Raw genomic sequence first — 12,062 nt, 5'->3', positions numbered from 1 at the left:
TGTGATCAGCAGGATGGTGCTGGGAGCGCCACAATAACCACAGGAGCAGCCAGAGTTCTCCATTCCCTGCTGTCCCTCCCAATGGAGAAATGAGCAGAGCCCCCTACTCTCTCCTGCTGACCGCAGACAGAGGTGTAGCTCCGTGGAGGGCAGGGCTGGAGTTCTGCTCCTTTCCTCATTGATGTTCCTAGGAGAGCCTGGAGCTGCAGGGCTCTGCTGGGAACCACTGCAGGGAAAGAAGCAGATCTGGCAGCTCCTCTCTGACACAGCTGCATGGAAGGGCAGGGGTGGTACAGCAGCTAATCAGGAAGAGCTGCCAGTATGAGGCTGTACAGTGGCCCCATGTTCTTCTGCTGTCCTGTAATCTCTAGCTCAGCAGGAGTAGGACAGAGCACATACTTTCCACCCCCACCCCATTCCCAGTGAAGTGGGCTGAACCACTGGGAGGAGACAGAGAGAGTGTGGGAATCCTGAGCTGGGGGTGGGAGGAGTCACTGAGAGGGTCACATGTACCCTCCCTTAGTTGGTGCCCCACTCCATACTAGTAAGAATTGGATTTTAATTGCACCACTGAGTGGAAAAATGCAGATTAACTACAAGCATACTTACCTAGTTTGACAAAAATATTATTTATGTATTTCTCAGTGTTCAGGGAGGTCCAGTTGAGTGACATTAAACCAGGCTGAATAGCATCATCTACATTAGCTAAGTGAGGAACCATTAGTTGATCAATTGGTGTTTGTATTTTTGATTTAATTCTCTTATATTCTGCCAGAATCATCTGAAATAAATGGAGGGCAATAACACTAATTACCATGCACAACACAAATGAAAAGTCAGGTTCTTATTATTCTCTATTTTATAAAAAAAAATTTAAACAATGAAACACCTGATTCTTTCCACATTGGCTTTAACTCTACATTTTAAATGGCACTACTCATCCTTACGAATCCTACAGAAATACCATGAACACTTGGTCACTAAAATGCAGTTACCACTGCACAACATATTTGATGCAAAGGGAAGGAAAGAATTAACTTAAATGAAGCTGTGAAGGGAGTTGAGTGTTGCCCTCTAATCAGAATTGGAATTTGGTTAGGAAAACAAAATTAACATCCTTGCTGAAAATAAAATTGTTATTCAAAAACATAGCTCTTAGTCTCTTACATTTAATCTAGTTGACAGCACTCCCAACAATGCCACTTATTACACTGACTGGATAGAAGTCCAGTTCTCAGAGCCTACTATCCCACCTAGGGAGAAATTCTAAAAGGCACCTTTTAGCTTTGGTTACCCCCCATGACTTTCCTAAAGCTTTGCTTTTCCACATGTGAGTGATTATCTACAAACTAACCTAAAGGAACTGTAATGGCAGCTGGATCTACACTAGTGCAATATTAGGATACAGATGACTCAAGTTGAGTACCCAAGATTTAAGGTTGCTTTATCTAGCTTTAGTCTCAGGTTGAGAAGCTGCAGTCAAGTGTTGTGCAGCATTCTAATGCAGAGGCACAGTTTAACATAAACATACCAATGGCTACATATTGGTCAGATCAGTGGTCCATCTAACTCATTATCCAGTCTTCCAGCAGTGGCCAGATGTTTCAGAGGGACTCAATAGAAAAGGGAGTTACTCACCTCGTGCAGTAATGAGTGTTCTTCGAGATGTGTGTCCCCGTGGGTGCTCCACTGTAGGTGAAGGGTTGCCCTGAGCCACAGATCGGAGCTTTGTATAGCAGTTTCCCCTGTTGAGCCACGCATGCCCAGGAGGCGTATCAAGCCCTTCCCGCCTCCTGAGGAGCGTGACTCAACCCCCTCCCTTTCAGTTCCTCGTCTCCGCCCGAGAATTTTGACTCCAAGCAGAGGGAAGGTAGGGAGGGTCGTGGAGCACACACGGGGACACACATCTCGAAGAACACTCGTTACTGCACGAGGTGAGTAACTCCCTTTTCTTCTTTGAGTAGTGTCCCCGTGGGTGCTCCACTGTAGGTGACTGCAAAGCAGTATTCAGTGTAAGGCAGGAGGGAGCCGGAGTCATTGTTTAGCAGTGGTAGAGAGTACTGCTGTGGCAACTGCTGAATCGCTCTTGAGTTGTGGAAGGATAGCGTAGTGTTTAGCAAAAGTATGGTCTGAAGACCACGTTGCTGCCCGGTAAATGTCTCTTAAGGGGACATTGCCCAGAAAGGCTGTAGAAGCAGCCGTGGCTCGAGTAGAATGTGCTCATGGTGGGCGTTGTAGGGGTCTATTGCCCAGAGAGTGGTATTTGATTATACATGTCGATATCCACTTTGAGATTCGTTGCGATGATATTGGTGTCCCTTTAGATCGTTCAGCAATGGAGATAAAAAGTCTTTCAGATTTACGAAATGGTTTTGTTCTTTCTAGGAAGAAGGCCAGAGCCCTCCGGATGTCCAGAGTATGCAGGCTGGCATCTGTCTGCGAAGAATGCGGTTTTGGGATAAAGATAGGTAATACGATTGGTTCATTGAGATGGAATTCTGTACAGATCTTTGGCAAAAACGTGGGGTGGGGTCTCAGTATGACCCTATCCTTTGTGAAAACTGTGTAAGGAGGTTCTGACATTAATGCTCCGAGTTCGCTCACCCTCCTGACGGAGGTAATGGCTAAGAGGAAGCAGACTTTCATAAAAAGGAAGGGAAGTGGTACTGTTGCCAGTGGCTCAAAGGAAGGTCTGGTGAGGCGGTTCAAAACAAGATTTAGGTCCCACAAAGGGGGTGGGGCCTTATGTGGTGGGTACACATTCTGGAGTCCCTTGAGGAATCTCTTTGTAATAGGATGGTTAAAAATGGGGAAGCCATCTACTAAGGTATGAAATGCTGCTATTGCAGAGAGGAGATTGACAGTCCTGATGCTTTAAGGTCCAGAATGTAGTCTAGGATGGTATTTAGTGGTGAGGCACGGGGCTCCACTTTGGCTCGCTGACACCAGTGACAGAAACGTGTCCATTTCTGTTGGTAAGTTTTCCGAGTAGACTGTCTCCTGCTATGGAGGAGGACGTCTTTTACTCGCTGGGAGCAGCGCTCTTCTACCTCCGAGAACCAGAGAGAAGCCATGCGTGAAGATGCAGGGTATTGAGTTGTGGATGCAGTATCTTGCCATCGTCCTGAGATAGTAGGTCTATCCGGTATGGTAGTGGGTGGGGAAGCTGGACCGCTAGCCTGTGAAGGTATGGGTACCAGGTTTGGCGAGACCATGATGGCGCAATCAGGATGACTAGGGCTTTGTCTCTCAGGATCTTGCGCAGAACTCTTGGGATGAGTGGTATGGGAGGAAAGGCGTAGTGTAGGGGGGCTGTCCATTTGATTAGGAAGGCATCCCCCAGAGAGTGTTTGCCAAGTCCCGCACGTGAGCAGAACTGGGGACATTTGGTGTTCTGGGTAGAAGCAAAGAGGTCTATCAATGGCCATCCCCACTGGTAGAAAATTGAGTTCGCCACCTCCGTATGTAACTCCCATTCGTGGTCCGCGGTGAAGTTTCGGCTGAGGGAGTCCGCTTTAGTATTGTTCACTCCAGGCAGGTAGGATGCTATAAGGGTGACTTGGTTGCGGATGCACGCGTTCCACAGGCGAATAGCCTCTGCACATAGAGAGCGGGAGCAGGCTCCACCCTGTCTGTTTATGTAGAACATCGCGCAGATGTTGTCCGTTAGGATGCAGACTGTGTGATTGGCGATGTCAGAGACAAAGTGTGCACAAGCATTTCTTACTGCCCTCAATTCGAGGAGATTGATATGTAAGAGTGTCTCGTTTGGGGACCACCTGCCTTGAACTTCGTGACCATCCATATGTGCCCCCCAGCCGAGCAGGGAAGCATCTTTGGTGATTTGAATAGTGGGTTCGATTTGTTGGAACGGAACCCTCGCCAGAAGATTGTTTGGCACTGTCCACCATCGTAAGGATGCGAGCACGTCTGGTGGGATAGTAACTGTTTTGTTTCGAGGGTGTCGTGATGGGATATAAATGGTTGCAATCCACAGGTGAAAACATCGAAAGTGCAGACGAGCATGGTGGACTACGTAGGTGGTGGAAGCCATGTGTCCCATTAGTCGGAGTAAGTATTGTGTAAGTATTGTGGTGGTAGGAACTGTGAGCATCCCGTTTATAATTTCTTGCATGGTTGCAAAGCGTTGTTGAGGTAGGTATGCCCAGGCTGTAGCTGAATCCAGGCATGCGCCAATGAACTCTATATCTTGAACCGGGTGCAGAATTGATTTGTCTTGGTTGATTAGAAGGCCTAGATGACTGAGGAGGGCCGTGGTCGTATGTATCATAGAGGCGGTTTCGGCGTATGAGGATCCCTTTAGAAGGCAGGCGTCTAGATAGGGAAATATGATGACGTTCTGCCATCTGAGATACGCAGTTACAACCGCCAATACCTTCGAAAATACCCTCGGAGCTAATGAGAGACCGAAGGGAAGAACCTTGTACTGGAAATGGTCCAGTCCCAACGTGAAGCGTAGGTAGCGTCTGTGGGCGGGGTGGATGGTTACATGGAAATAGGCATCTTGGAGGTCGAGGGCTGCGAACCAGTCCCCTCGATCTAGCGCAGGAATGATAGTGGAAAGAGTGACCATCTTGAAATGTTGTCTCTTGAGAAATGTGTTCAGTTTGCAGAGATCCAATATAGGTCTCCAACCCCCTGTTCTTTTTTCGGTCAGGAAATAGTTCGAGTAAAACCCTCTCCCGTGGAACTCTCGGGGTACCTTTCTATAGCCCCAATGACAAGGAGCTGATTGACTTCTTGTTTTAGAAGGGTTTCGTGAGAGTGGTCCCTGAAAAGGGACAGGGTAGGGGGAAGGGTAGGGAGGATAGATATAAAAGGGATGGTATAGCCCACTCAAATTATCTCTAGGACCCAGCGGTCCGATGTTATGGATTCCCACTGTGGGAGGAAGGCGCGCAAACGGTAGTTGAATAGATGGCCATGTTGAGGTGCGAGATCAAATGGGAGGTCTTGCAGACCCTCGACCAAATGTTCAAATTTGCTGCTTAGATGGTTGGTTAGCTAGCGGGCGGGCTTGGTTGGGTCGCCTTCTGGGACCTCACTGTCTTGGTCTGTTGTCTTCATAAGGCCTCTGTGGTCGATTGTATTGTCCATACCGATATCGATTATGTGAATTATATGGGGTGTATCGCCTGCGTTTATAGGGTGGCGTGCACATACCTAGCGTGCGAAGTGTGGACTTAGAATTTTTGCTGTTGTGGAGCATTTCGTCCGTAGTGGCTGCAAATAGCTTTTGTTTGTCAAATGGTAAGTCCTCCACTTTGGGTTGGAGTTCACGGGGAACTCCAGACGACTGGAGCCAAGAAGCTCTATGCATCACTACCGCTGTAGCTGTAACTCGGGCTGCAGTGTCAGCTACTTCCATTGCCATTTGGAGAGCGGCGCGGGAAATCATATGGCCCTCATGAACTATTGATTTTAAGACGGGTCTTTTGGAGTCGGTGAGATGCGCCATTAGTTCTCCCAGTTTTGAGTAGTTGTCAAAGTTGTGATTTGCTAAGAGAGCAGAGTAATTTGATATTCTGAGTTGTAGGGTTGAAGAGGAGTATACTTTCTTGCCAAAGGAGTCCAACTTTTTGTGGTCCTTGTCTGCATTGTCCATCCTATACTGTGGAAGCTTCGCTCGTTGTTGTGCTGAGTCCACGACTAGTTAGTTAGGTTGTGGGTGACTGAAGAGAAAGTCATTGTCTTTTGAGGGGACAAAGTACTTTCTGTCAATTTTCCTGTTAGTTGGTTGGATGGATGCAGGCGTCTTCCACAGATCTTCTGAGGTCTCCATGATTGCCTCGTCTATGGGTAGGGTAATCTTGCCCTGTAGTGTCGGATGTAGATTCTTTAACAATTGGTATGGTTTCTTCTGCACCTCTTGCAGAGAGACATTCTGGCTTGTCGCTACTCTCTTGAATAGTTCTTGGAACTGTTTTAGATCGTTCCAGTGTCTGATGGTACTACGGCATCCTCTGGTTGTGCATCAAGGGCATCAGAGTGTGTGATGTTTACTGACTGAGTATCTGAGTCATTGTCTGAGATTTGTTCCACCTCGTCCTCCAAAACACTTGCTGGAGGTAGGGGTTGTGGCCGAGGCAAACTTCTCCGGGATGCAGTGGAACAAGGTGGGGAGCGGTGTCCATATGGCTCTCAGTGTTCCCATGGTCCCCATTGCGGTGGATAAGGTGGAGGTGGGTAAGGCCAGAATGGGTGCCATGGGCCATGTTGTGGCGGAGCCCTATAATGGTTGAAGCGAGCCTTCCCAGGTGATGGATGTCGCGAGGAATAGACTGTGTGGTGGTCATCATCAGGAAGGGGAGCGTTCGGAAGAGACAACGGGGATATCGACCTGGGAGGGGATTGCCTTGATGGAGACCCCTCAGGAGAGTAAGAAGTAGAGGGCAGGCATAGATAATGATGCCTGCTGTATGGATCAGTCTCTTGTTGGGGCTGATCCCTAGGAGCCTCATCTGGCTGCTTGTCTGGCTGTGGGAGGACCAGCGGAGCATCAGTTGGTGTCAGTGGCTTCGGAGGCTGCCCATCGTTTTGCTGCGGTGCCGTGACTTTAAGAGACACCGCAGCTTTAAGCCGTGGTGTAGCTTTCGGCGCTGTAGAGGCTTGAAGCGGCGCCGGGGCTGGAAGCGGTGCCGCGCTCTGAAGCGGCACCGCAGTTTGAAGCGGCGCCGGCTTTTTATGCCGTGCCGGCTGCTTAGAGCACTCCCGGGGCGCTGCAGAGGCTTGAAGTGGTGCCGGGGCTGGAAGCGGTGCCGCGCTTGCAAGCGGCACCGCAGTTTGAAGCGGCGCCGGCTTTTCATGCCGTGCCGGCTGCTTAGAGCGCTCCCGGGGCCGCTCAGCTGTTGAGCGCCCCGATACCGGCGCAGAGTGGGAGGATCGCCCCGAAGCCCTAGTGGCAGGGGACTTCCCAGCCTGGTGTGCCTCTCCTCTGTGTTTGGGAGAGGAAGAGGCTGGAAGAGAGCGGGATGGAGAGGCTCTGGGTCTCGGGGCATTTCTGGAAGACGGCGAAGACTCTTGCCGCGGTGCAGATTGTTCTCCCGCAGGCTGTAGAGCTTTTTCAAATAAAATCATCCTGAGGCGGAGCTCACGGTCTTTTCTGGCTCTCGCCATCAGGGAATTGCAGTGGGTACAATTGTGGGGAGAGTGGGTCTCCCGCAAACACCGTATGCAGTCCGAGTGGCCATCTGAAGCCGGCATTGGGTCCCGGCATTGACCACACTTTTTAAACCCTGAGGAGACGGACATTGCAGGCTCTCTCCCTCTTGAAATTATTATATTTATCTTCAATATTGTTATAGTTTATGTGGTTTTGCTTCTTCTTCTTCTTCTTCTTTTTTTTTTTTTAAGTCTTTACGTGTTTCTTGTTTTGACAGGCGGGAGAAAGACGGTTCACCGGAGTCCCGGTCTGAGGTAAGTTCAAGCCCCCTGAGGGGGGGATTTAATTAAGTCTATTTTTCCTATTTCTAGGTTTTGTTTTTTTTTTATAAAGAAACAAGGAAAGAGTAACTAGGATAAAACAGGGTAAGCTAACTATGTCTAAATAACTAAGGGGAAAGTAGTCAGATAGTCTGACAGGGAGCTCCTGGCTGCTCCGTCCGCTGACGAGGGCGGTTAAAGAGGAACTGAAAGGGAGGGGGTTGAGTCACGCTCCTCAGGAGGCGGGAAGGGCTCGAGACGCCTCCTGGGCATGCGTGGCTCAACAGGGGAAACTGCTATACAAAGCTCCGATCTGCGGCTTAGGGCAACCCTTCACCTACAGTGGAGCACCCACGGGGACACTACTCGAAGAAGAACAAGGCAATTTTGACATGGCATACGGAACAACCTCTGGCAGACAGAAGTTTACAGATACCCAAAGTATGGGATTGCATCTCTGACCACAGGGCTAATATCAATTGATGGATCTATCCTCCATAAACATCTCTAAATATTTTTTGTCCAGTTATACTTTCAGCCGGTGTGTTTTGTTTATTTTAGATTAATAACTTGCTTTGATCTGTCTTTCCACTTGCAATCACATAAATCCTACTTTTTATACTTAATACAACAGTTTTGTTTATTATCAAACCCAGTGTAAATAATTATTACCTGGAGGGAGCCACAGTTATGCATATCGCTTTCACCGATAATGTGAGCTAACCTTATGAGCTTTCTCTGTGTAAAATTTTTACACAGAGTTAAAGACAGATTTCTTTGGGTTTTGGTCCCTTTTGGGCTGTGTTCCTGAGTCCCTATAACTGAGTCCCCAGCCAGCACTGAGCTGGTTCAGCATCTGTGTTTCTCTGCTGACCGACTGTTACCATGACTCTGTGCCTTTGCAGAGGACACCAAAGGATCTGGCCCAACAAGACAGGGTGGTGGGGCACCCCAGAGGGCAGGTGGGTAGGATCAGTGGATTGTCACCAGGTGACAGACCCAAGGGGATCTCTGTGATCAAACCAACACACATAGTAGTCTGAATGTTTTCATTTTCAGTTTTTATATATAATAATATTTTTCTCTCTCATGAAATTATTAGTGTTTTCTAAAGCTCTGTGCAGATATAAATGAATAAAATAAGTTTACCTGCAGTAGACTGAAATTCTTCTTGTATGAGTCTTGTTTTTGCTGTAGAGCAATTGCGAAGGGGGGGATTTCAAGGTGCATGTGAGCCATGCACTCTGTTTCCCGAATTAAAGTCAATATCTGAGGGTCAAAATTCACAAATAATTCTCCTGTCTCTGGAACCTTCACCAAAAGGGATGCCTGAAGCCCTGTTTTCGTTACTTCAATCTACAGGAAACAAGAAACGTCCTTGACAAAAAATTGCATCTAATTAAACCAAGTCAATACTATACTCTGAATTTGCATACACATATACACCTACACTTGAATTACAAAAGTGCTAGTGGAAACTAAAACTAATAGTCAAATTTGATACAGTCAGAATTGTAATAATTGGGATTACAAATTACAGTAAACTTCCGATAATCCGGCACCTTTAGGACCCAGGGGGTGCCGGATTATCAGATATGCCGGACTATCAGAAGGGGGGGCTATGAGGAGTCTGGGGTGGGTGGGGGGAATGCTACCCCAGACCCCCTCATAGCCGTCCCTTCTGATAGTCCGGCTCTGCCCCAGGAGTCCCCGATTCAGCCGCTGCTGGTAAGTTTCAGCAGCGGCTGAATCGGGGACGCCTGCAGCAGAGCAGCTGGGGTGCTGCTGGGTTGGTCCAGTAGAGCCGACCCTTAGCGCCGCGAGACCAACCCGTCAGCACCCCAGCTGCTCTTGGGGACGCCTGGGGCAGAGCAGCTGTGGTGCTGACGGGTTGGTCCCGCAGCGCCGCTCCTCGGCGCTACTGGACCAACCCAGCAGCACCCCAGCTGCTCTGCCCCAGATGTCCCCAAGTCAGCTGCTGCTGAAACTTATCAGCGGCTGACTCCAGAAGGCCAGAGGCAGAGCTGCTCTGCCCCGGGCTTCCTGGAGTCAGCCCTGGTCAGTTTCAGCAGCGGCTGAATCGGGACGCCTGGGACAGAGCAGCTGCGGCACTGCTGGGTTGGTCTGGTATCGCCAAACCTCGGCGCTGCGGGGACCAACCCAGCAGCACCCCAGCTGCTCTGTCCCAGGTGTCCCCAAGTCAGCTGCTGCTGAAATTGACCAGCGGCTGATTCCAGGAAGCTGGGGCAGAGCAGCTCTGTCTCGGGCTTCCTCGAGTCAGCCGCTGGTCAATTTCAGCAGCGGCTGAATCTGAGACAGCTGGGGTGCTGCTGGGTTGGTCCCGCAGCCCCGAGGGGCAGCACTACTGGACCTACCTGGCATCACTCCAGCTGCTCTGCCCCCTGCTTCCCGGATTCAGCGCTGGTCAGTTTTAGCAGCGTCTGAATCGGGGAAGCTGGGGGCAGAGCAGCTCCAATGGTCTGGCTGCCCGGAGCACTTCCGGGTTCCTGATGGTACCGGACCATCAGGAGTGCCGGACCGTCAGATGCCGGACCATCGGAGTTTTACTGTATATAATTTTTGTTTCAAAAAAAGGTCAAGAAACCCAAAAAAACTAAATTATTTTAAACAAGATGGGCTTTACTATTACCATTCAAGGGGCTGTTAAAACCATGCCTTGTGAACAAAAAAAGTTGAGGAGCAAACATTTACAAACAAAAACTGGTGTGTCAGAAATTAGGACTAATTGGTAATAAAATAGCCAGAAAACTGGCTATTCTACCCAACATTCCTTTTTATGGCCTTTTTGTATAAAGCTTTTGAAGGAAAAGTTGGCTACTGTTGGTAGATTCACCATTATGGCTGTCAACCCCCTTATCTTCTGGCGCCCTAGTCTTATCAGCCTGAAACAAAGAAGGCTATGGCTAGCTCTATACAGCAGCGTTATTTTGGAATAACATCAGTTATTCTGAAATAACATATTGAGCATCTACATAGAAAGCCCATTAGTTCAAAATACATTTAAAATAACAGGCTTTTTACTCTGACTCCTTTAACCCTCTCATTGAACGAGGAGTAAGGAAGTGGGGGAAGAGTGCTCTCTCACGAAATAATTGCTGTGTAGACAACATCAAAAGTCTAAATAAGCTATTAGCATAGCTTATTTAATTAGCATAGCTTAAGTTGCGTAGCTTATTTCGAGTTTAGCCCTGCTGTGTAGACGTGCACAAAATATCCTGACCAATCTGGGCAAAACAAAAGGGAGGGAGCCCATGCTATTGTGAATCCTGACCACCATCTCCTCGTTTTTGCAGATACAGACTAACATGGCTACCCCTCTGGGACCTTCAACACATTATAAACCATATTATAATAATTTCAAGTAGACCACATTACCCTAGTTTAGGAGGCTCTCAGGTGTACCTGTGTCAAAAATCTCATTGAAATCAAGCTATAATCATATCTTCTGCTTGCCCTATATCCACTAGTAACTGTGTCAAAAAATCAGAGGGGTAGCTGTGTTAGTCTGGATCAGCAAAAGCGACAAGGAGTCCTGAGGCACCTTATAGACTAACAGATATATTGGAGCATAAGCTTTCGTGGGCAAAGACCCACTTCGTCAGATGCACTTTGTCTTTGCCCACAAAAGCTTATGCTCCAATACATCTGTTGGTCTATAAGGTGCCACAGGACTCCTTGTCGCTTGTGTCAAAAATGGAAATTAGGTTGGTCTGGCATGATTTATTCTTAAAAAATCTATACTGGCTATGACTTATAACCCTACTAAGTGCAACCCATCTAAATGCTTACAAATTTAACATAATTTGATAAAATGACAAATCTGTATTCTTAGTTATTTGGGGGTAAGTAGTGCATGCATTCTTGCCTTATACAGGAAATAATCCCAATTGAAACTACCTGCTACTACTATATCTCAGCCATAACTATGTTATTACAGATCCATTTTTCAGGATTATCACCCCCTGGATCATCATCAGTTCAAAAGATGTAGGTAATGGCTGCCTAAGCAATACTTTGCCATGTGATTAATTCCATTTTTGGTACAGTATTTTACTTTCTGATCAAATATGTAGCAGAGCTTTTCACTATATTTCAAGGGCCAAAATACACTTGTACAGGCTGTTCAAATAGTGTCACGAATTCAATTCAATGATAAACTGAACACAACTGCAATAATTCATGTTCTCAGAAAGCTGTCATCTCATATCTTGCAAGTTTATTTACAATAATTCAGCTAATATGACTGTATATCAATCAAGATGGTATTGTTCCATAACATTCATTATGCAAATAAAGCAGCGCAACTTTCCTACAAAGAAATTATGGAGTCTCCACATTCCTGTTAAGAGATTCATTATCCCATCCACCAGAGCTGAGATGGTGCAATCCTTTTCTCCTGCATTTATTACATGTTTATCACTCAGTTTTTAAAACACTTCTCTATGAATTATCCCTTTTCTTCTTCCCCTCCTGTACTAATATAAACACAAAAGCCCAGTATTGCTGCAAGCTTGCTTTTAACCTCCAAACTCTTCAATAACCAATGTGTGTTGAACAGAACTAGACAGCCACCAGAGGCGTAGCGAGGGTGTTATGTG

At 47.4% G+C, this 12,062-nt stretch overlaps 1 protein-coding gene across 2 annotated transcripts in view; it reads right to left on the bottom strand.

The window, feature by feature from the left end:
• DNAH5 (dynein axonemal heavy chain 5) overlaps positions 1 to 12,062 on the bottom strand; it is a 246,615-nt gene that overhangs the window by 153,564 nt on the left and 80,989 nt on the right. For both annotated transcript variants that reach the window (XM_089776436.1, XM_089776437.1), the window contains 2 exons: positions 8,593 to 8,799; positions 610 to 781 (listed from right to left, as the gene is read on the bottom strand). In XM_089776436.1, coding sequence (XP_089632562.1) covers positions 610 to 781; positions 8,593 to 8,799 — 379 coding nt within the window. The remainder of the gene's footprint in view (positions 1 to 609; positions 782 to 8,592; positions 8,800 to 12,062) is intronic.

The sequence above is a fragment of the Pelodiscus sinensis genome, chromosome 2 (assembly GCF_052426305.1).
Source record: "Pelodiscus sinensis isolate ZL-2025 chromosome 2, ASM5242630v1, whole genome shotgun sequence".
NCBI lineage: Eukaryota > Metazoa > Chordata > Testudines > Trionychidae > Pelodiscus > Pelodiscus sinensis.
This window is presented reverse-complemented; position numbering and strand designations above follow the sequence as displayed.